General features: G+C 37.8%; 1 protein-coding gene across 5 annotated transcripts in view; it reads right to left on the bottom strand.

Annotated features, from left to right (window-relative positions):
- Positions 1-3,254: 3,254 nt before the first annotated feature.
- Positions 3,255-23,062, bottom strand: part of CD36 (CD36 molecule) — a 31,161-nt gene continuing 11,353 nt past the window's right edge. For all 5 annotated transcript variants that reach the window (XM_017832834.1, XM_017832831.1, XM_017832832.1 and 2 more), the window contains 12 exons: positions 18,194-18,354; positions 15,935-16,079; positions 14,858-15,037; positions 14,620-14,711; positions 14,141-14,187; positions 11,725-11,794; positions 9,944-10,131; positions 9,027-9,145; positions 7,559-7,632; positions 6,756-6,810; positions 6,394-6,558; positions 3,255-5,687 (listed from right to left, as the gene is read on the bottom strand). In XM_017832834.1, the coding sequence (XP_017688323.1) occupies positions 6,394-6,558; positions 6,756-6,810; positions 7,559-7,632; positions 9,027-9,145; positions 9,944-10,131; positions 11,725-11,794; positions 14,141-14,187; positions 14,620-14,711; positions 14,858-15,037; positions 15,935-16,079; positions 18,194-18,354 (1,296 nt within the window). In that variant the 3' untranslated portion in view covers positions 3,255-5,687. The remainder of the gene's footprint in view (positions 5,688-6,393; positions 6,559-6,755; positions 6,811-7,558; positions 7,633-9,026; positions 9,146-9,943; positions 10,132-11,724; positions 11,795-14,140; positions 14,188-14,619; positions 14,712-14,857; positions 15,038-15,934; positions 16,080-18,193; positions 18,355-23,062) is intronic.

Genomic DNA, 23,062 nt, shown 5'->3' with positions numbered 1-23,062 from the left:
GAGACCCATGCAATCCTAAACTAGATGCTAATAAAAAATGAGGTACTGGGATATCTTGCATTTATACAGATAGGCATCTGAGACTTCTCTGAGCATTCCTGCTTTCCCTGGTTTACTTGCACGGGTATAGGTACACATCCATACTTGGTAGGGTATCGGCAGATAGCATTTTGGGGCTGGTGGGCAACAAACTCACTAGTGACATGATGTTCCTGGTGTCCCAACCTGTGTTGTGCCCAGGGCCTGCTGTGTTCAGCCTGGTAGTTCTTGTGAAGCACTTCAGCCTACCTTTCACTTTATAGTCATCTGCTTGCATGCCCTTACCAGCATCTGCAGCTGTTTTCCCTATCCTAGCCTCCCGGAGTGCTGTTGTCCTGATTACTTTGCAAGGGGGCACTCAAAAATTGCTGTTATGGCTGTTCAGTTGGATGTTGTCAAGTCATTCCCATCACCATGTGAGTGCCTCTACATTTCATTCCCCATTTCATAATTTTTACTTCAAAGCCATATATTAGGGAGAAAGTAGAGCTTAGTAGATGAGTTGTTGAGATAAGACAATTAGCATTTCCAAGCAACATACACACACAAGGCTCAGCAGCCAATTAGAGATACAAAATCTGTTCCAGACTGAATCCTGTCTCAGCCAACTCTTTTAGCACAATGAGGGAGGGGAAAAAGTGTCACAATGGAAAGATCAAGATGTAATTGCAGTTACTTTGAAAATGGTGTTTACAGGCAATGCTTTACCGGAAAAGATACCCTGAAGAGGATATTGTTCTGGAGGGAGCCCTGTCATTTCCTATCCCAGTTAGCTACCTGAGAGCATATTCCCTTTTTTTCCAGTTGTATACCATGAACTATGGACCCCAAAAATATATCTTTGTGTCTGTAAACATATTTCATCATCCTTTGTGCAATAGTGAGAACTTCTGGTCTCTTTGAGATGAAGCTCAAAGAGGAGAATTTAACCATTAGCCAAAGATTTAAATATTCATAAAACCATTTAATAGGTCTCAGCTCAGATTTGATTGATCAAAGATAGTTCTAGTCTGTGCTCATTAGAGAGGCTGAAATCCAGTGTCAGATGTATTAATTTACGGTAGAACCATCATGAATGGGTTAAACTCAGATACCTATTTGACTTGGGCTGTCTCAGTCCACTTTGAGAATGTTAATAATATTCAGTTCTCAGCTATTAGCAAATAAGGAGATATTAGATATTATGGAATAAAAGCCATCATCTGCTATCTGGGAGGCTCTGATGTGGTATGATCTGACCTCCATCACTGCAGCCAGGGCCACAGACCACTCATGTTCGTGAAGCCGTGAAGCAAAGTGTGCAGGATAAAATGTATCTGCTGCCACATCACAGTGTCCGTGTGTGTCTGTGTGTATTTAATTGTAGTGATAACGTCTGATTTTGCAGAACAGACCCAGTGTTTGACCAGTGCAAATATAGTTACAATCATAGAGGGAATGCATAGAAAAGCATATGCTTCCATGTTTGAGGAAAAAACACAGGAAATGTCTGGATTTATATGTCAGTACACAAAAGTACCTGCATCTCCCAGAGGCTTTTACCTTCTGCTGCTGGTTTTAGCTCCTATCATGAAAGAAGGTATCAATCAAGAAATTTAACTTTAGAAGCATTCACATGGGGGCTTTCCAATTGGAAAATTTATGAGAACAAAAAGTAAGGGCAAAATGTGACTTTCCTAGTCCTACACCCAAATATTCTAGTAGAGTTAAAATTGCAAATGTGTTTAAGGTGCATCCAAAACCTAAGTTGCATAAAAGAGCACACACAGGGCTCCCATGTAAATCCTGATTTGTCCACACATCCTTACTGTTATAGAAAGGATGCTGGGCAAGAAATAGAGTCCTGGAAATTATAGGTGCAACCTACTTATATCCACGATGTATTTTGTGAAATACCAATTCACAGAATCTAAGGGAAACCCTGATCTTAGCGTAAGACTCCAGAATATTAATGGCCATTAAAATTTCTGTATTAGTGCTGCATTCAACAATCTGTCATCTAGCAGAAACTTGTGATGGCCTTTTTTCTTGTACTGCTTTAAAAGTGTTGTAATTATATCTGGTGATGTCAACTAGCAGAAGAAGCAAAACTTAATTTTAGACAGCATAATTTTTTACTGCCTATGCCGAAATGAAGCAGGAGAACTTGTAAAAACCTGGATGCCCTTTGGGTGGCGCCCACTGCAAAGAATTGCGTTTCTTTTTTTGCAAAATAAAGCTGAGAAAGGTCCCAGCCTGGTGTTGGCTGGGTGGGCTGTAAGTCCCCGGCTCTTTTGGGTACAGCTGGGAGAGGGCGAAACCACAGAGCACCAGGGCTATCTGATATGCAAAGAGAGAACAGAGAACAGAAAGTGAATAGCGTATATTTATAAATGCAGAGTGCATTTGGTAAGTGTGAGTCACTTGTCTTTCTGGTTTCTGTTTTTATAGGGCTACTGAAAAAAAAACAGCTGTAAGCACATTTAATTAGTTATGAAATTTATTTTTTTAATATGTTGATATGTACACCCATGAACAAAACAAGTTCTTGCCTACTCTCACAGTTAAAAGAACAGAGAAAGCATCAGTTTTCTTTCTTTTTCATAGTATAGTAGCATGTTTACATTACCTTAACAGACAGTAGTAGGCTAGGTGGGAAGAACAGGTTTTAAGAAAGGCTTTGAAAGCATATTTACAGTCAGAGATCAAGAGCTGGCACACCAGCTGTGGGCTGTTAGATCTTGGGTCAGATCAGACTTTACCCAGTAATTTTCACACATAATGGGATGGGTGGGGAACATGAGGCATGAGCATAGCCAGGCTTGCCTCCCACCCGACCTGCTGGGCTAGCAGTGTCAGGAAAGGATATTGTAATGTGCTGCTGGATGTGCTAACACCACACTGCCAACACCTCCAGCTCAAGGGATTTGAAAACAGGTCTACCTCTGAGCTTGGCTTCCTGGGTTTGTTTTAGAATTGCTTCAGTTTAGACACGCTGGTGCTCACCTTGTCTTCTCCTTTTTGTAATCCAGAGCATAAATGTTGCATGTCACTGGTATTTATGATGTATCATGCAGCAACATAAATGGCGACATGCACTTCTAAGAAGCTGCAATGTGCCAGAGTACAATGACTTAACAAGGTTTGCCGTAGGCTCATTTATTCATCGATTTATAAAATCAGGTTTTAGAAAAAGAAAACATACTCCAAAAAGCCAAGGAAGCAGACACAAGGACTTCATTATTCAACACAGAAGGCTTTATTTACAATTAGACATAGGTATATCAGAAAAAAGGTTTTGAGCTTTATTGTATTTGTATTTCCATTAACATTTCCATGAAATTTTTATCCTGCGTTGTTTGAACAAATGTAAATACTTAACATTAGCCTCATTATCATGAATTAACAATAACTGTAACTGATGCTTTGGATAAAATACCTACAAATAATTCAAGTGCAGTCTAGGTGCTGAACATAGTTTGAAAGTCCAAACCTGCTTTGAGATCAATGAGATTATACATATGGACAAACATATTTCTGTGCATGTAAAATTTGGCCCTGAGACATTTAAAATCATGGCCTGAATTGCTGGATCACTGATGCTGGAGCACCATATAGCACTTAACAACACTAGTAATGCAAACACTAACTTACTGACAATGTACTTGAACTCAAATAAAATGAAGCTGAAATGTTAGTACATCAAAAATGACAGGAGCATTGCTCTTGTTTCTTTCATGTTAGGTTCTGGCACAAAAGACATTTTATTATAAAAACTTGGTGTCAGGTCTTGAAACACAGCAGAGCTGCGTTTGACTCAGAGGAGATAGTGACAATAACTTCAGCTGTCATCATACTTTTTTGACCATAGGACTTCAGGGATGCCTTTAGTTTTGTCAGATTTTCCCCAGACTAGTATGGCAACAGAGTATCATATAAGACACCCGCAATAATGTACATATGAGAGAAAGGTCTTGTTTTTCATTGACTAGGAAGCACCATAAGTAATCAACTGCATGGGCTGAGAGCAGCATTTCCCTTGAGTGTCATGCCCCCTTCACATCTCCTGCCCCGTTACCTTACATTTGCAGCTTACTTCTGGAAAGAGTGTAGCCATGTACCACACAGACCTCACCTTCCAGAATAATCCCTTGGGATTTCTGTGACTCATCAGCTCTATTGATAGCTACACAATTTTGTCCACAAGAAATATGGGAATAAAACACCAACGCCTTTGTCTGTTAAGTTTCCCTTTTATTTCCAAAGGGTAAGAACACCTTACTAAAGATACCCAACCAAAGATATTGTCCTTTACTAGCAAGACAAACATTTATGGTTAAAGTCCATTGTAGCATTGCTTCCAAACACCTGGCTCTGAGAGTCTGGTCATGTCTGATTTTCCTTTTTTTTTTCAGCTCTTAAATAAGGAGACAAAAGATCCAAGAAGAAATCTTAGAAAGTGCTGGCTTTAGGCTCTTGTTCTGAATTCAATGAGTCCATGGGAAAAGAGACCCTACAACGCTCAATATCTGCCCCATATCTGCCTCAGAATAAGACATGGCATCCAGATCACTTGAAAAAGTGAACCATTTATGCAGATGGCAGTGTTTGCTACCTGTCTACAGGTTGATGCACCTCATTAAACAAAGAGTTGCACAAATTTCCTTGTGGCAGGTGGTTTATCAGTAAAGAATTGGGGCTACCCGCTTTCATTTATGTGCTTCTGTAGCAAGGAAGTGGACCCCTCTGATGTTTGATCAAAATCATTATCCAGTCTTTCCTGTCTCTGGAGCATTCTGGAGTATTTTCTCTTGGCCTGTCAGGTGAGATCATTTTCTAAGGGAGGCCTTGGGCAGAGCACAGGCTGGTCTTCAAGCAAGAGCCAAAAAGAAAAGCACACAGGAGGCAACAGGAAGGGTAGTGGAGGAGGCTGAGAGTTAGGGAGTGGTTCAGAGTAATAAACAGCTGTGGAGCCAAATGTTGATAAGCTCCATCAACATATGAATGACTGTGGTGTATCTATGAGCCATCTCCATATAAAATGTATACACCACATATTTTAGTAAGTCTTTTATAAAATTTCTGTATTACAGTTAGTAACTTTACATAATAAACTTCACATTCAATACAATTCACATCCCTGAATAGAGGACAGAGAGCAGTGCTATTGCAGCAGCTTCCATTCCTTGAAGGAACAGAGAGAAGTATTGCAATGAGAGCATCTAGAGCACAGCATGAGCTCAAAAGTCTTATCATTCCCAGCCTGTGCTCAGAGACAGAACCTCAGCAAAGAGTTTTCATTTGTCTTGCAAGTCCCAGAAGAAAATAAGTAGAAAGTTGCATAAATGGCAGAAGGTGGACTAAAATCCACTGCACCTCAACTTCAGTCTGCTTGAATGTAATTTAAAATTTGTAACAGGTTTCAAATAAAGTTCTTTGAAAGTGTAGTTTCCGCGGTGGCCTCTTTAGTGATGTCAGAAGTGTGGGCCTTTGGAAATATCAGTTTATTTGGGTTAGTGAATTGGTCTTCTCAAAATGGAAAACATATTGAATTCCACAGCATGTGGACTGACTGTGCCTTGAATCATACCTTTTTTTCTCTGAATTTTAACACGCTGCTTGGCTGAAATTTCAATTAAACATTGATTACCTCTGAAGTCTTCTGTTACCTGTAGTGAAATAAAATCAGAATTCAGCATATGATGACGTAAGTCTTCATCTTAAAAATATCTCTTTAATATAGCATACTTTTCACCATCATGCCTCTGCATTTTTTTTAAATAATTCCAAAAAATGTGTTTGCTTCCCTAGATGTCAGTCTACCTCTGACGTGACTATAATTTGTCTTTGTGGGCTAGGTATGTTCAGAAGATGTTTAGACTAACTTGACAGTGATGCACAACTGAGAGAAAAAAGTGAGCAACCCTATCCAGTACTCAATAGACAGTATCATTCACAGTGGGTTCTCTGAACCTTAGATAGGTGTATGTCCTGGAAGACCACAGTAATCTGCAGCTGTGAGGCCTCTCTCTCAGAGAGGTACTGGAGAAGACTTCTGAGAATTTTAGCAGTTTTGACAAAAATATCAATTTTAAAAAAAATCCCAACAATCATATTGTCTTTTCTGAAATTAAAATGATGTTGTTCTCATGTAGTTCCCAATGCCCTCTCCCAAGTTAAGAGCATCCTGAAAGATTAAGGCCCAGAAGAGAATTTGAAAACATTAGGGAAATTACCTGGATGATTTCCCACAGAACAACTACCGAATTTTCTAGTATATAAAAAATAAGAACAGCTAAATAGGTAATTATTCTGAACTCTTGAAATCCTGAGGAAAAATTACTGCTGAGGACTGAGCCATTAGTGATTACTTACTTATTTTAATTTCTTTGACCTGCATATGAAATAGGAGCCCATGAACGCCAGGAACAGCACAGAACCTCCGATCAGTAGTGCCAACTGCAGTATGTTCAGCAGCTGGACTCGATTGGTGACTTTGTTTCTGAACATTTCTGCTTTCTCATCCCCAATAACAGCAGACTGAAACAGTACGAGAAAAATGTCAGTGAAAGGTGTATATGTGCAAGCCCTCACTTGCTGAATATATTCTTGGTGTGCGCAAATCACAGCATGAGTTTGATTACTGAATTTCAGGGCACAAAGACTGAAAATGCTAGGTAGTTTTTTGTTTGTTTGTTTTTAAACAGTGAAGAGTAATAAAGATAAAATCTACTAACCTCATTTAGCCAAAGAACAGGAAAAATATAAGGGCTTTTAACTTTTGATAAAGCGCTGAAATGAGAAAATAAGTACAGCGTGTTACTTTTAGTTTGCTACATAAGTTTCTACTTAATTTTTTGCTTCTCCTCTAACTATATTTCTGACTTCCACATGTACCTTTTTAAGATAGTTATGGAGTGAAAAAAATAATTCTACAATTAATAACAGCCATTTTTCATATTGGGCAACCATCGCTTTCTGTCTAATCTTCCATATGTGGGCAGTCAGACAGAAGAAAGGCTGGACACAGCGAGGTGTGGTGGGAGGGTCTGGCGTTCACCCACCAGATGTACAAGATCCCAAGGGCATGTCTGTCCATGTGCATTTGGGCCAACAAAGAGAAGAGTAACAGCTGGACACCCATTGATCCTTGTGATAAAATCCATCTAGTGACAGGGAATACATAAACTCTCTCTCTCATTGGATTTCTTACAGAAAACACATTTTGTTTACTACTTCATCCTCATGGCCCCCATTTGGGTTCTATAAGAATGTTATTTTTAAGAACATGTTGCCTTCTAAGCTTCTGTAGGGAAACCAAACGTGTGTTAAAATGCTTGGGCAGTGCCTTTCTCAGGAAGGTTTGCTCTTTTGCTGAAGTTCATGTTCTCTGAAAAGTCACGACTGAAACTTTTGGAAGAAAGATGAACAGGCTTATTTTTATTCCTTCTTCTCCCAGACATTTCTACTGACACTCTCATAACCAGTCATCTCTCTTGAAAAAACATCTTTAAATATAAAATAATGAAGTAGCACTTACGCAATTTTTGGTGCAGGCTTTACAAGAAGGTTTACTTGCAGCCTTTTTGCAAATCGTAGTGTAAAACCAGTGATCTAAAACCAGAAAAAAAAAAACCAACCAAACCCATTAATTTAAATTTTTTAGTTTGATGCCAAAGCCTAGCATATGGACTGTGTCAATAAGCACTTTGGGATTATTTTATCCTTATGTTTTGAAGGATTTTTTTTTAATGAAATTTTTATGTTTCTAAGGGTCTCTCATTTAAGTTCTAATTTTGCAGCTTTACCATAGTTACTTTTGTAATTTACATTTCAAACTGAAGGCAAATTAAAAAAAAAAAAAGTTAAAAATACTAAATAAGTAATGAAATCTTTCATATAAAATTTGCTTCGGGGTTTTTTCCACCAGAAATCAGATGAATTTTCTTTTTTAAAATGAAGGATGTTTAACTTACATAGGGCAGAACCCAAACTTTTCATATCTCTCTCTTCTCTCCATAAAAATAAGATAGGGTGTGATTCTTGAAAATTTCATATATGATTTAGGAAAATCTGATTGATGTCTCTATTCCAAATAAGATGAAACAAAGATTTAACTTCATATCTCCTCATTGAAGTTACATAGCTTAACTGTCAAATTATATGACTAGAAATATTTTAGTGAAAAATTCTAAATTTTTCATTCAAATTGAGAGCAAAGTAAAATTTTGGAACCCTAGAATTCATCATACAATTCAGAAAACTTTGGTAAATACACTTAAAGCATCTGAATCACTGGAACAGAAATACAGGTAAATTTGAAAGCAATCAAAATCAGAGCTGCCATAAATTCATTCTGTTTGGGAGCTCTGTTGGACAATCCAAGTCACAAAGACTATATTACATCTTTTCTAGATCAGTATGTTCAGAGTTCTAGTGATTGGAAATAAATCGATCTATATTTATTTAGCTTCAATTGAGATAGTAATTATCCCAAAATGGCTAGTTATAAAAAATTAAAAAAAAAAAAACCAAAAAAACAAACAAAAAAAAACAAAACAAAAAAACAAACAAACAAAACAAAACAAAAAAACAAACAAACAAAAAAAAAACAAAACAAAAAAACCAAAACAAAACCAAAAAAAAACCCAAAACAAACCACAAGTGTAGGGGAAGCAGAACTTTCACAGAATATAATTTTCTCAAAGTATTTGAAGGTCATAGATATCTACAGCATACTTCACAGTCCACAGAATCTATTTAATACCACATTCCCAATAAGTAAAAATCAAAACTGGCTTTCCAAATTTTGAAGGTCAGAATGAGATACACTTCTGCTCTAAATTTTCCCTGTTAAAACCATACCTCTTTGTGAGCAGATCTTACAAAAGCAAGCATGAAAATATTACATCTTCTGTTCATCCCTCTGGTAAAAGGTCAACTCTGCTACTATTCAATTTAAACATTGCAAGTTTACAGAGGTACAATTATTAAATACTTGGACTTACAGGCTCTATGTCTAGAAATGTCTCATGCTCCTTTTCATTTGGACTCAGGCCTTCCACGTCATGCAGTATAGAATCACTTGCATGAAGAAAATGAGGAAGAGAGATGTATACTGGTCTTTCTGTTTGAAAAAAAACACAAACTCTCTTGAATCATTAAGCCTTGTTATGGTGCTCATCTTCTGTGGTAATTTTTCAAATATAGTACAAATATATACAATCCTGATAAAAATGTTAAGCCTAATACCCCCCCCCCAAAAAAAAAAATAAAATAAAAATAGAGCATTTCTGTGATTCTTTTGTCATGAGGAGAATTTGCATGGTGAAATAAACTGTAGTCACAAATCCTGCCTGTCTGTGTCTACATTGTGGAGTTGGCAGTGGTACCAGTTTCATGCTGAAGTGAGGACATGACTGTCGCTGTTTCCCCCACCTTCATGATCTTGTTTTAGCTTGAAGGGACCCCATGCCATCCACTCTGCACTGAACACAGACTCTGTATATATTTATTTTATTATGCCAACAGTAAACTAAGCCAGTAGTGTCTCTCAGTCTCTGAATGTGTACGTAATTGTGCACATACCCACCCCCTGCCGTGTGTGAATTGCCACAAATGCAGGGACTGTGACTATGTCTGTCTTTTATACAGCGCCCCTTCTTTCTTTTCGCTACACAGATTCCTGCAGTTTCAATGTACAGTCTGTAGTATCACAATTTTACATTGCACTATGCAAAATACAGAAATATTATAGTCCTCATTTTGGGAAATGAGGCTGCAGAAATGTGAAGAGTCTCACAGGCAGTCTGTGCAAGAATTCACAGGCTAACACAAACATCCTGGATCTTAGAGCAACACCTCAGTTACAGGACACACTCTTTCTCCCCAGTTAAATGGAGTGTTTGGTAGTACGGTGTCATACTTGCTTTGCAGGCACTAATGTCTAGGACTCCACCTAACGTGCAGTTCCGTGATACGACTTGATCTGTACAGAAGCAATAATTATCTCCCACTTCGGTTGGTGATGCAAATGCTTCACGAGGAACTGCAAAACGATAGAGGGTGATTCCCTTCACGTTGTGTTTGCTCTGGAAAACTCCGTAGATTGATCTGAATACAAAAGAAGAGAAGCATGTTTCGCTCATTTTGGATTAAAAATCTGAATTCGTGGCAATATTCTGGAAGGATCCCCCAACTGTCTCCCTCTTAAACAACTAGCCAATGTCCAGGCTCCCACCACTGTGTTCAGCAGTTTGTAGGGGTGCTCCTCTGTAGTGGAGAATATTCCCCACCTTCACAAAAGGTTGCAGAAGCTCAGAGATGAGGATGACAATACACAAAAGACAGACAAAACTTCTAATACTAATAATAAACAATATAGACAAAACTAACAAATTAATTAAGATCTCTTTTCCCTAAATACTTCCATAGCCTCTCTCATTATGAGGTTTTTGAAAGTTTTTGGACTACAGTAGAGAAGTAAATCAGCTCTGCTATAGTTTTTTGCAGATCTAATGATAATCTAAGCTTTATAAAGCAGGCAACATCCTGCATATAACTTTATTCCATTGCATATGAATCAGAATATCACTTAAGCTTCTTTTTGCTAATTCATTATCAGCTGATATAGAGATATGGCTGTTACACAATAAGGCAACCAGGACAGTAGCACTTCGTATTGCAGCCAAACAAAAGAAGGGTTCTGGGTTTTGCAACGTGGACAGAACCATTTTCCCCAACCCTGTTTCAGCAAGACCTTAGGGTGATTGTTACCATCCTTAATTGTTCATAAATTGTGAGAATTAAATGGCCAGAGGGATCTCTTAAACTGTGTGCAATTGATCCAAAGAATTTTATCATTTCTCCTCTACATAGAATTCCCTTTTCCACAACTTGTGCAATGTTTTCCAGTTTGGGAATACAATTGCTACACAAAAAAAAGAACTTTAACTTCATGTAAAAACACTGATCTTGAAAATAAACACTCTGCAAAGCAAATGGCCTACTTCAAACTTAGAAAAAAGGATGTAGTTGTTTCCAGGCAGCAAAATAAATAAAGAGGTTGAACCTCCAAAAGTAAATACACTGTGATGCACTTTAAGTCTTTTAACATTGCTTTCAGTGATCCCACTGGAGAACTCAGGGACATTGGATAGCCACAGCAGAAGCAGCAGGCTTAAAAGTCATCAGTATGGGATGTATTAAGCAGGCTTGTTTGTTTGTAAATACATAAAAATAAAATATGTAAAAATATCCTGTGAGAAAACAATTTTAAGTATCTAATGAATGACAGTAAATCCTGTCCTGCATAGATAATTTTCTCCAGAAATGCCAAAGACAGACCTAACTGGACCCTGCTATACCTGTTGCCTTCTCAGACCAAACAAGGCAGGTTATGATCAAGGCAGTTACAGATTCCTAACAGCTCACAACAATGTCAGATTTTCCTGAATTATGCATGTGTAACTCTCTGAAATAAAATACATCATAAATATCTTGCTGCTTGACCTTATTAAAAAATAGTGGAATCAAGCTCTGAATCATGAGCCCAGCTCATGACTTTACTCATGTTTAGATGAAATGTTTATGTGGAACTGCCTCAGTGACCTGAGCCCAAGGACAGCCACTGCAGCCACTCTGAAAGGAAAGAGCACTCAATGGCACACGCATTTGTGTACACGCTCCAGGAAGGGACCAGCCTACCTGCAAATATCAGAGGAGAAGAAGCGTAGTACCTGATTCTTCTTAATAAATGGTGGGAATGATGCTCCATCTGTAAACAAAAAAATGAAAAAAAAAAAAAAGGCTTGAAAGCAATTCCACTTAGAAGACATGATTTAATTTCTGGCTCAATACTCAGCTGTTGGTTTCCTATAAACCTGTGAAAAAGGTAAACAAATGAGTCATTTATGGGAAAAATGTTTATGTAAGTTATTGCACAGTGACAGGCACTCCACAGATAAGAGTTAATTGCTTTTGAAAGTGAGCCAAGTTATGGCAGCTTTTTTTTTTCCCCCAGATGTGAAGCTCTATGATCAAGCCCATTAAAAACAGAGGATACTAAAAAAAAAATAAATCTTGCTTAATAAGAAGCCTGTTGCCATTGCTTCAAGGTTTATGCAGCCTATAGACCTAAACCTTCCTAGAGATTTTGGGTTCACCTGCAGTTATGACACAACACTTACAAGAAACACAGCTTTAGACTTCAACACTCTCTGTTTAATAATCAAACCTTGTTTCACCAAAGATTGCTCAAATTGACCTGTTCTTTGTAAGCTGAGGTCCCCTCTAGAGCTAATGGAGAGAAGGAAGCACTTCTAGAGCACAATCCAATCCGTGTCACACCATAGCAGATATGCAAAACAGGTCAGAGGAGTAGCACGTTGGTGTTGTGTCTCTCTCCACTCACTATAAAAAGAGTTCAGACAGTTCAGATGTGTATTTCTGCATTGCAAGCACCAGAGTTATGTAAGAGGACCCTCTCCCATTTTCCCTATCAAGGTGTTGTAACAAACCAGTACATTGGTTAATTCTTGCTACAATCTCTGTTTAGTTTCTCAGGCAGCAGCCATAACAACGGAGTCGAAAACATCTGTGATGTCTCTGAATCTAGTTGGCAAGAGCAAGAAAGCTAAATTGCATGCTGCCATTTGCCCACTGCTGACAGAAGCACTTTTTCTTCAAGAAAATTCAAGATCATCCTAAACACACTATTTCTAAGTCTTGGCAGTCTTGTAAGGTTGGCAAACATGGAGTCATTTCAAGCCCATACAAGTATATTGTTCAATGTTTTTGTCTATGTATTTTCTTATACTGTACATGCTGAGCTTTTGTGTGAAAGCTCACAAGATAGGCTGACATTCTCACACTTGGAAGACTATTTAAACCTGCTGCCTCTGTAAACACATGGTCTCTCCTAAGCAGCCACACTGAATGCTTTTGTAAACTGTGCAATAATCTTTGCTAACAAGGAAAAGCTCCATATTTCCACTGTACTGGAGCACTTAATCTGGTTAGCTGAGTATGTTTATTTTTAGCTGTGGAAGAAGAAAAAACAAAAAGCTGGTAGGTAAAAAAAAGACTTCAGGCCCTGTAAGAGTCATAGAATCTAAGAAAATATTGGTTTTTATAAAATTAATTGCATGGTTTAAAAAGGAACTAATCCTTTGTGACTTACAGACTTTTTTTGGAAGATCAGATTCTTGTGATGTATTTTAAATACTTCAAAATAACTGACTGTATGCTCTGGGTTATAAGGAAAGTTATCTATGCCAGGTAAAGCAGAATGGAAAACAGAAAAAAAACCCCAAACAGCCCAACACAAAGCCTGCTTGTTCGGATATTTGCTTACTGAAGGCCTAGAGCTCTCTGCAAAAGCCTCCACTGAGACATCTGTCAGCCTCAGCTCCACAGATTGTGTCCTCACAATGATTCTTCCACTTACCAAAAAGAAAAATATCACCTTGAACAAATGTATCTTAAACAACTCACCTGTTTTCATATGCATACCAAAAGCAAATTTAAAAATATTCCTCTATGCTAAAATTTTCCCAACCTAAACTACTTTTCTTCTTCATCCCTTTTCACTTTCTAGTGGCCTACAAACCATCCATCTGACAGCCTTCTCCCTTGTCACCTCAATTTCTTTATATAACTCAGGACACCCACTATGGCACATTTAATTAAATTTTCAACAGTGTAAATGAATGTGCATTATTAAAATCCAAAGATAATTTTCAACTGCTATAGCAAAGAAAAAGATTCCTAGTTATATTGTACTATGAAGATAATTAGTAGTAATAAGAGAACTAGATTATTTTCTTGTGACTCTTCCACATCTACCGTAGATGTAAAGACTGTGTGCACAAGTGCATGTAAAATAATGTACAGCAACATATAATATGTATTTTAATAGATACACACATATGCATACATCATTATATATATAATGTATATATACATGTATATATACATGTAGATATATACATGTATAAAGATATTTAATAGACAGAATATAGAACTGCTGAAGTCCAGGGGAATTAATTTAAATATTGTATCTCATTACTCCCTAGCAATATTAAGAAAAGTGCTGAAGTTTTAAAAAGATTTAATAGCTTACCTGTGCCATTAACCATATCACAGTGACCTTCCCAGTATGAAAGATTCCTTTAAGATAGAAAAAAAAAGTCATGCTGCATGTAGTATATTATACCACGTAAGCAATTTAATTACCTCGATTGCTAAATATAACTTTCCAGTATAAGCCTTACCCATTAGCAAAGGCAAAGGATAGAGATGTTCATTTATTCAGATAAATTGTAAGATGCATTAGAAGAGGATAAAAGGAATCTAGCTACTTAAGCATTCAAAACAGAAAAAACTAGTTATATCAAAGGACCAATAACTGTCTTAAATCCAGCTCCTAACAGAACTGTTAATAGCTGAAAGAAAGAGATGGTTTTGCTAAGCCCAGGGCTTGATCTTGTTTCTTTTGAATTGTTGAAGATTTTCCATTTATCTATAGCTCTTAGTGAATCAAGGCTTAAAAGCCATACCTTGAAAATATATATGTTTTTTTGATCTACATTGCTATGATACCTTTTGTTTTTATAGCTTTCAATTACTGCTGTTTTTGTAATATCATCTGTCCCAGTATAGACTTTGTAAGGTCCATCAGTTGTCCCATTATACTGTAACAGACACAGGAAAGAATATAAGTTAGAAATATTGAAAAAAATGGTACCATTGTCAGATTTTATTTCGTCAAAGCAGCTGCCTTAAGTTTTATTCACAGAATGATAACTGAAGGCATTGCCTCCTCATTGGTTTCACTTACCGGGTAGAACACTCCCAGAACTGGGTTTATGGAGATGGGGATACTGTCTAAGAAGGGATCTTTGTATCCCCACAGTATTTCTTTTACTGTTCTGTTCTGCAGCATGGTCGACTTAGAAGATTTAATCCAAGTGTTTAACAATATTTGCATAAAAGTGCCAGGGTACAAGGCAGGTGCAGCCTACAATAGCAACACAATTAATGTTTAGCATCAAATTCTTCATGTGCTTTGCATCAAAAAACACAGAGACTGACTTCAAGAAATCTCTGGCAAAGCCAGTTTCCAGCTCACTTGAAGTTAAGTTGCTGCATAATACTGATACTCCTTAACAAAAAACTACTTGGCATGTTACATAAGCAGAAAATTTTTCTTGACTGATTACATGAGTTCACTAGATCATCCCTCATCACAGAATCACAAAACAGTTGAGGTTGGCAGGGACCTCTGGAGATCATCTACTTCAACCCCCTGCTCAGGCAGGGCCACCGAGAGCTAGTTGCCCAGCACCATGGCCAGATGGATTCTGAACATATCCAAGTAAGAATTGCAGAAAAGGTTGGATCAGATGATCTTTGGAGGTCCCTACCAACAAGGGCTCTTCTATGATTCTGTGATTGCTGCTATGGTTCTATTTTGTATTTACACCATGTGTCTCTATACTCCGCCCCTCACAGCAATCCTGAGTGCTCACATGCAGACACCACAGTTAGTGCAAGACAGGCAGGCAATACAACCTTAAGATTTTGTATTTATTTGTTAATACAGTAATACAGCTCTCCTCAGTGTATCTGACACTCATGTCATCTGTGTTTATGGAGAGGGAATTTATCCTGTGACATTTTCATTATTACTAATGCTAATTCCATTCCGGGAAGCGTTCAAGGCCAGGGTGGATGGAGCTCTGAACACCCTGGTCCAGTAAAAGGTGTCCATGCTCATCCCAGTGGTTTGGAACTGGATGGTCTTTAAAGATTCTTCCAATCCAAACCATTCTATGATTTTATGAACTTCTCCACTATTCCCTTCAGTACCTCAGCATTTGAATCTGGACATTATGTTTTTTTTTTCTTTACTTACAACAACAGCAAGGTTGAGGCAGGTGATATTATCATCTTCTGTCCCAACAGACATATTAGGTTCAAAACGAGCAACATTAGGCAACATGTAGGATATCGTGCCATTTTCATCTTCCGTGATATTTACTTTGGGTAAATATCGCACCCTTAAAATACAAAACACAAACGCAGAATATTTTTAACCTTTGACTTTCGAGAAAACACATAACCATGCTTGACTAAAGGTTTTGAAAAGTTGATGAAAATTTTTGTAAGATGAATGTTGAATATTTTATAACCAGTAAAAAGGTTCTAAACTTTTCATGTAAAAGTTTCATTTTCTGCCAAATATTTTTCTTTTGAAAATATTTCTTTAGTGTCAAATGCAATATTTTTGTTGATACCAAAATGAAAACAAATATTTATTTTTTATTTTTATATAATTAATGTACATTATATATTTTTATATTTTGTTTTAAATTAATTATGTTTTGTCACATTTTTTCATAAGCTAATTCATGGTTGCATGTAATTAGAAGGGGTGACACAGGCTGGTTGATAAATACTCTTAAGTTTTGATCTGATAGGCATGTGTTGCAACAAAACAGATTACAAGTTACACCTATAATACCATTTTGATAACATTTCATATGCACATAGAGATTTATAAGCACTCTTTCAGCCCCACTGAGATTGTCTCAGACCTGCCCTGTCAGCAGATCTCTAAGGTACAAATCTCTGATGCAGGTCCAGCTTTAGCTCAACTCTTCCAGTTCCTATCCTCTTGCTGACTTCTCTGTAGGCATTGCAGCCAGCAGGGATCAAATCACCTGCCCTATGCTGTGGCTCAAGAAAGCTTATTCCAGCTGAGTCCCAGAAGGGATCTTCAGGACACTCCATCAGATCTTCCAGCCTGAGTGTGGGGGATACAAAAAATACAGCGAACATTTTCCCATGGTACAGATGTAGCCAGTTCAGGGTCTTCTCTGAAGAGCAGCTGGATTTGGCTTCTCAGAATTGGTTTGTGTGTGTGTCATTTTAATTAATGGCCTAATGTGTAGAGCACCTACCTGAAAGTTGAGAGATTTTTCTTTCTAATTAATGTTACTTCTAACTGGAAACAGAAGATCTAGAACAAGATTTCCCAACAGAATCAGGGGGACAGTTGCGTTTTCAAGTTTTTCTACACTATAATAAATTATTAAGTATTTAAATGAAGATTGAGAGAGAGAGAGACCCTGTGTCACAATTATTCAGGTAGATCAAATATCCCAGGTGACATGACTGCAGCTGTGAGAAGAGTCATAGTCATAATTTTTTACTTAGTCTTATCTACACTTCTGGCTGAGATTTGTCCCTGAGAAAACAGGGACCATGGTCAGCACCAGAGCAAAATATTTCTGTTTGGTGGGAATTCACCGTCTGCAGTAGTTCTTAACTCGTTGTTTTCCTAATTCCTGTGTAACAATTTCCTCTGTGTTCCCAGGTATTCTATGAACCAAGAGTTCTCTATTTCCAATGAGAAATAAATAGGCTTTTAGACGTCAAAGCACCTAGGCTGTATATGCTGCAATGGATAACTATCTTGCAAATATAATATACATCCTCAAAGATATCAAGAAAGAAATATCCTATTATCATAGGAAAGCAATTTCCTATCAAGAGTGCCAGTGATAGCTGGATACTGCACTTAATAACTCAGGAAGCATCAACTAGTCCTATGTCAACATCACATTTAGAATGAAACAAATAACTAAAAGCTTCCTTGACTGTGGGAAGACTGCTGCATCTAGGCCCTAGCTAGTACAATCAGAAAGAGGAATGATTTTCCGAGGAAAATTTGAAAAGGAAAAGCTATAGATGAAAAAAGTCATATAGGAGAAAAAAAACCCAAACCACATTATTAAAAAAACTATGAGTGATGTATGGGTGATAAGATAATCTCTTGATTTTAGGGCATCTGGTGTATTTTCTTCTATGCATAAAGCTGGCAAAACTGGAAAAGGAATAAATGCAACTGCCTCTGTGTTACTGTGGCTAAGAGCAAGCAGCTTCATATCCAATTACATATTTCTATTTGTGTTTTCCTAATGTGAGACTCAATCCAGAAAGTGTCACACTTTCAATCCAGAAAGTGTGTAGCTGCAATTCAGGCATTTTTGTCAAATCTGACTAAAGTGCAGTGATGGAATTTAAAAAATAAATTTTAACTCAGCAGACCTTTCTCTGACTTTAACAAAACTTCTGATATGATGTCACATATTCAAGGGTCCTTTCTTACCTGTATGTGTAAGGTCCTCTTTGTTCAAGTTTTGGACGAGCTCCTTCATCTAAAACCTCTGAAGGATTTAGCACATGGAAAATCCAAAATTCTCTGTAAACTGAGCTTCCTGGCACAATCCAATTTTGGTAAGCAGTGGTACCATTTGCAATGACAGCTTCCTGAAAGTACAAGAATCAAAGCTAAAATTATCCACAAAAAAGCTCCAAGTGACAAGTTGCATTTACTTTATGGATTATTATAGAAGATTCCCAAGGAAACAGAAAAAAAGCACCATTATCATCAATATGAGGCATACAGTGGAGTTGGCCAGCATCTGAAGGCAGCTTGACATTCCTGCTCAGTGAGAGTGAAAGTGAGTCCCCCTAAAACAAATGACCACAAACCTGATATAATTGCTGATGTACCCAGTAGCAGAACTTTCCTATTGCTGTGGTGGGGCACTGCCTTAGTTCTCAAACACTTGCTAAAGCCACTGATTATTTATAAAGAGAAAATCTTTGAGTGACTGAATGACACCCAGCAGATTATAGAATTCATAAACTACTTTTCATACATTTGCAAATAGCCCAAGGGAGGAAAAAAGAGTTATCTCTGAGCATTATTCAGGTACCAGATAATTATGCACCCAGAGAAGTCAAATAGTGCTCTTGAAGAACTGCTTTTTTGTCAGAAAACTTTCATCACCAAAACTGAGACTCTCTGTAGTTTTGGCAACATTTAGTTACGAAAGTTTCCTGGGTCTAGGGAATCAGGGTAGAATACAGCTATAAGGACAAGACAGCTCATCAGGAACCACACTAGAGAAATCAGTAGCTTTAAGTCTGTGGCATTCAGCCATCTGATAAATGTCAATTTAGTCCTCAGGACTGCACAGTGAGGAGAGTTTGAAAGTATGCTACCTGCATAGTCAGGGGAATGCCTGCTTTGCCTGGTTTGCATCATCTTCTACAAAATTTTCCCAAAAATTTGGGATAATGTAGTTTTTCCCCTTGGTCGTAAAAATTCAGAGAAGTTTTTTCAATACGAAGAAAAATCTAGGCTGCCTGTCTCCAACATAAAACATTTTTTTTTTTAATTAGAGTGATTCAATACTAATTAATTTGCACAATTTATGGAGTTCCAGGAATAAAAAGGCTCTAATTTCTCTAGATAGCAAGGAAAGACATTTTAAATCAGAAGTTGCTAGATTTTCTTTCTTGTTTATACCTCCAAAGTTTGCTTAGCAATCACTAGTGTAAAAGCACTGGGCTTGCTGTCTAAATATCTGCTATAATTTCTGGGCAAAAATGGAAGGAAACCTTGCCACAGCAAGTGTGTTACAATCCTGAGGCCTTGCAGTCAGACCTGACAGCTAAAATTCTATTCAGCCTTGTTTTGAAAACCTCAGAAGGTCAAAGACTATCACAGCTGTGATCCAGCGTGGAAAGACCATGTCCTTGATGAAGAGGGAAAAGCTTGCATGATTCCGAAATCATGGTTGCATGGTTCAGAAATCACCCTTGCAGTTTTCACAGAGAATTGCTCAAAGAATCTAGGAGAAACAGGCTTATATAAAGGCTCAAATCTGTCTGCCTGTGATCTGTACTCAGCAGGATCCTGAGATGGGGACAGAGGTGGGATTTGACCTCCCACCTCTGTGTAATTGGGGTAGGGAAATGCTTAAGGATTCCTTGCAGCTATATGGTCAAGAGGACAAACTGATCTCTCTAGAAGACAACATTCAGGAACATAGGTGAATAAATTTTCAACCTTGTGACAACAGATCTATTCAATAGATCTTAAGGTGGTGTCACTTGCTTTTTAAAAGTTTTCTTCTCCATCCATTCCCCTTCCCCTTATAACCCTTTGCCGGGGTTAGAGCAGGTCAGAATGATGTGCTAACTCAGCCACTGCACTCTGTTAGGTCACAATGAGTTACTGTGTGGATTTGCAGCCCACCACTCACTCTGTACTAATGCACTGTGAACACTCTTGGAGGATGCTCCAACCTGAGCCGGAGCTGATCCAACCTGACAGGACTGTAGCCAAAGGGGCAAGTGGCTCCTGCAGTCCCCCATACCTGATCTATGTGCCTCCCTCTTCCTTTGTGCTAGCTCTCATTCCTCAGAGATTTCTCCCTACTGGACAGGAGGAAGATTATTTCCCTTTTTTTTCTTTGTTCTGTATTACCTTTCTACCAGTTAGCTATTTGGCTCAGGGGTCTGTGTAGGGGGAACCAGGGTTAAAACAAGGGAAGCAGAAAGACAAAAGAGGGAGGGGGAGGAAGGGAGCAAGATCATTATTTTCAGTGGCATTCAGCCATTATTGTTAATAACATTTCTCCCACAAAGGAGGTGGGTTTGAGTCTCTGACACAAACTTTGAGAGTGCCAATGGTGAGTTAAGGTGGAAGACAATCTAGAGCTCTGTCCTTATTCATGTCTTCATTTAATAAAACTAATATCCTCACACCAGCAAGTCCTTGCTTTTCACTGTTTGATCACAGGTGATCCATCCCTAGATATTACCTCTCTATGGCTGGTCATTTGTGTATTTCTCTGTTAATACTGCTGTGCTATGTTATGAAACATGGAGTAATTTTGGAAAGTGATTTGCAACTGATAGTACAAAACACTTCTCAACTCCCTATTCAATCTGCATCAGCTCTAATATCTTACACAATAATTAATTACTGTTAGCAAAAGTAGCTATACAATATATAATTTCTACACAGCCAAGTTCATATCGTGACCTAACTGGGCAACACTGAGTAAAACCAGTGGGAATTTTAACACCTTTTTGTTTCTGATATAATTTTCTCCCCACTTGATGTGGGTCAACTAACAATATATAAATTCAAAGGAATGCTGAGCAGTCAGCAATAGAAGCTTGTTGTACTTTGAATTTACACTAAACTCAGCCATCAGGATTTCTGACAAAGAAATACAAAATTTAAGACAAGGTTTCTGTCTTGATGAAGGATCTGGCCAGATGGACAAAAGATGCCATTTTCTGAAAACTGAGAGATGCCACAAATACTTTTGGCTGTAACAAAATTGTTAGTAGTTTATGTGTTGTATATGTCAGTCTGCCTATTTAAACTGGAGGAAAAAAAAATACAAGTGTGCAAAACCGAACAAATTAAGCTCCAGAAAACCATTTTGCAGCTGGAAGTAGGAATACATTTATTACTTCTTAAGTGATGATTATTAGCTTATTGTTAGCCTTTCTATTCAGGTTTTGTTGGATCAAAACTTTTAGCCCTTTTTCAGTCCTTGATAGTAAAAAACTAAGGGAGCCAATCAAGTTTATAATTGATAATGCGGGAATATGTGTGGTTAGATCACTTATGTTCTGCTGAGAGCTAGAACTTGCTTTAGCTTCATTAGTTTGCATAAAGAACTGGCATATGAATGTCATGAACGCAGTGTTAAATTAGAAGTGTTTCCAATGCCCCTGGTAGCTGATAAGATATAATCTGGCCAATCGTAGATAAAAGATATATGTAGACAGTCAGGTGACTAAACATAATAATAGCTAAAATGGATAGCCTTATTTCTAAAAATAACTGAAACCAACCCAGGGCAGCACTGAGGCATTGTGGCAAATCGTACACCATTCTGTATTATCAATTCACCAGGAATTCAATGTACTAAGTATTATTATGTAACTTCTGTGAAACTCCTGAGCTCACGCAGGAGACCTTAGAGAAGTGGTGATAGAGACTTTTCTGGTGAATGAATCTGTTACCAGTAGCTTTGAGTGGTTAAACCTAGCTGGAAACAAAAGTTGATAAGCTGAAAAAAAAAAATATCATAACTGAAGTGATGGGAACTTTTCCTAAATAGATAATATTGTTTTAAGGAAGGAAAGGTAAAAAGCAGGAACTGAGCCATGCCAAAATATCTTCATTCAACAGTATCAGATAATTTGTTGTTTTGAATTCACTTCTTTTTCTTTTTTTTTTTTTTTAATTTTAGACACGATAATATCCAGTAATGATGACAACAGACATGCTAATGTGCAACTGAAATGTGTGGAGTCAGCTAAAAAGGTACATTCTGACAATCTCAAACAAAATATTTTTCAGAAAGAACTCTGAAACTTTCCTACTTCACTGTAACTGTACCAAGGCCCATTTTCTAAGACCTTCATGAAAAGGTCCCTCCCCTCTGGATAGATTCAGTGTTTGAGGAAACTAGGACTTTTGCCCTTTGGTCCTGAAATCAAAGACACCTTTTAAGGGGGAAGTCTCCTTTCCATGAATAGTATCAGGGCTGAAATAGCTAGTACTAATCTCCTGCAGTGGATCCCTGCCAAGATGCTGCTGCTGCTGCTGCTGGTGTCATTTTGAGTGTGCTCTTCAAGTAACAGTTTCTTTAAAGAGCCTTGAAAAAGACTCACAAAATATATGTAAGGTTGATTTAAAAAAGACAAAAAAACAAAACAACCCGTCCCCTGCTGGAGGTAGGAGTTGAAACAACTTATCCAAAAAAGGTCTGGAGCTAGAAAACACCACCATGTGTTCTGTGTTGAAGCATGGATGTCCAATAATAAACTGGAACACAACAAGAGGTGAGATTTAGGTTTTCCATGTTACATGGACTTTGCTTGGGTTGTCTGCTCATGGACAACACCTGCCTGTGAGGAGATAAGCACCTATAGCCTCAAAGTCTCTGTACAAATTCTAAGGGCACCTGAGGTTACCCATACACCTCCAGATGCTTTCTCTTTGCTTCAACAACAGTGTGCAGCCTTCCAGCAAAATATATTCTGCAGTGTTTACTCAGGCTAATCTCACAATGACTGCAATAAAGGAGAAATGAGGCCGGTAGGATTTGATGAAGTGTAAAGATGTGTGCTCAAGAGAAGCACGCTTAGGTTTCCA

Source organism: Lepidothrix coronata, unplaced genomic scaffold (genome assembly GCF_001604755.1).
Source record: "Lepidothrix coronata isolate B3197 unplaced genomic scaffold, Lepidothrix_coronata-1.0 Scaffold207, whole genome shotgun sequence".
Classification (NCBI taxonomy): domain Eukaryota; kingdom Metazoa; phylum Chordata; class Aves; order Passeriformes; family Pipridae; genus Lepidothrix; species Lepidothrix coronata.
Note: the sequence above shows the minus strand (reverse complement) of the source record. Positions and strands in the feature narration are given on the sequence as shown.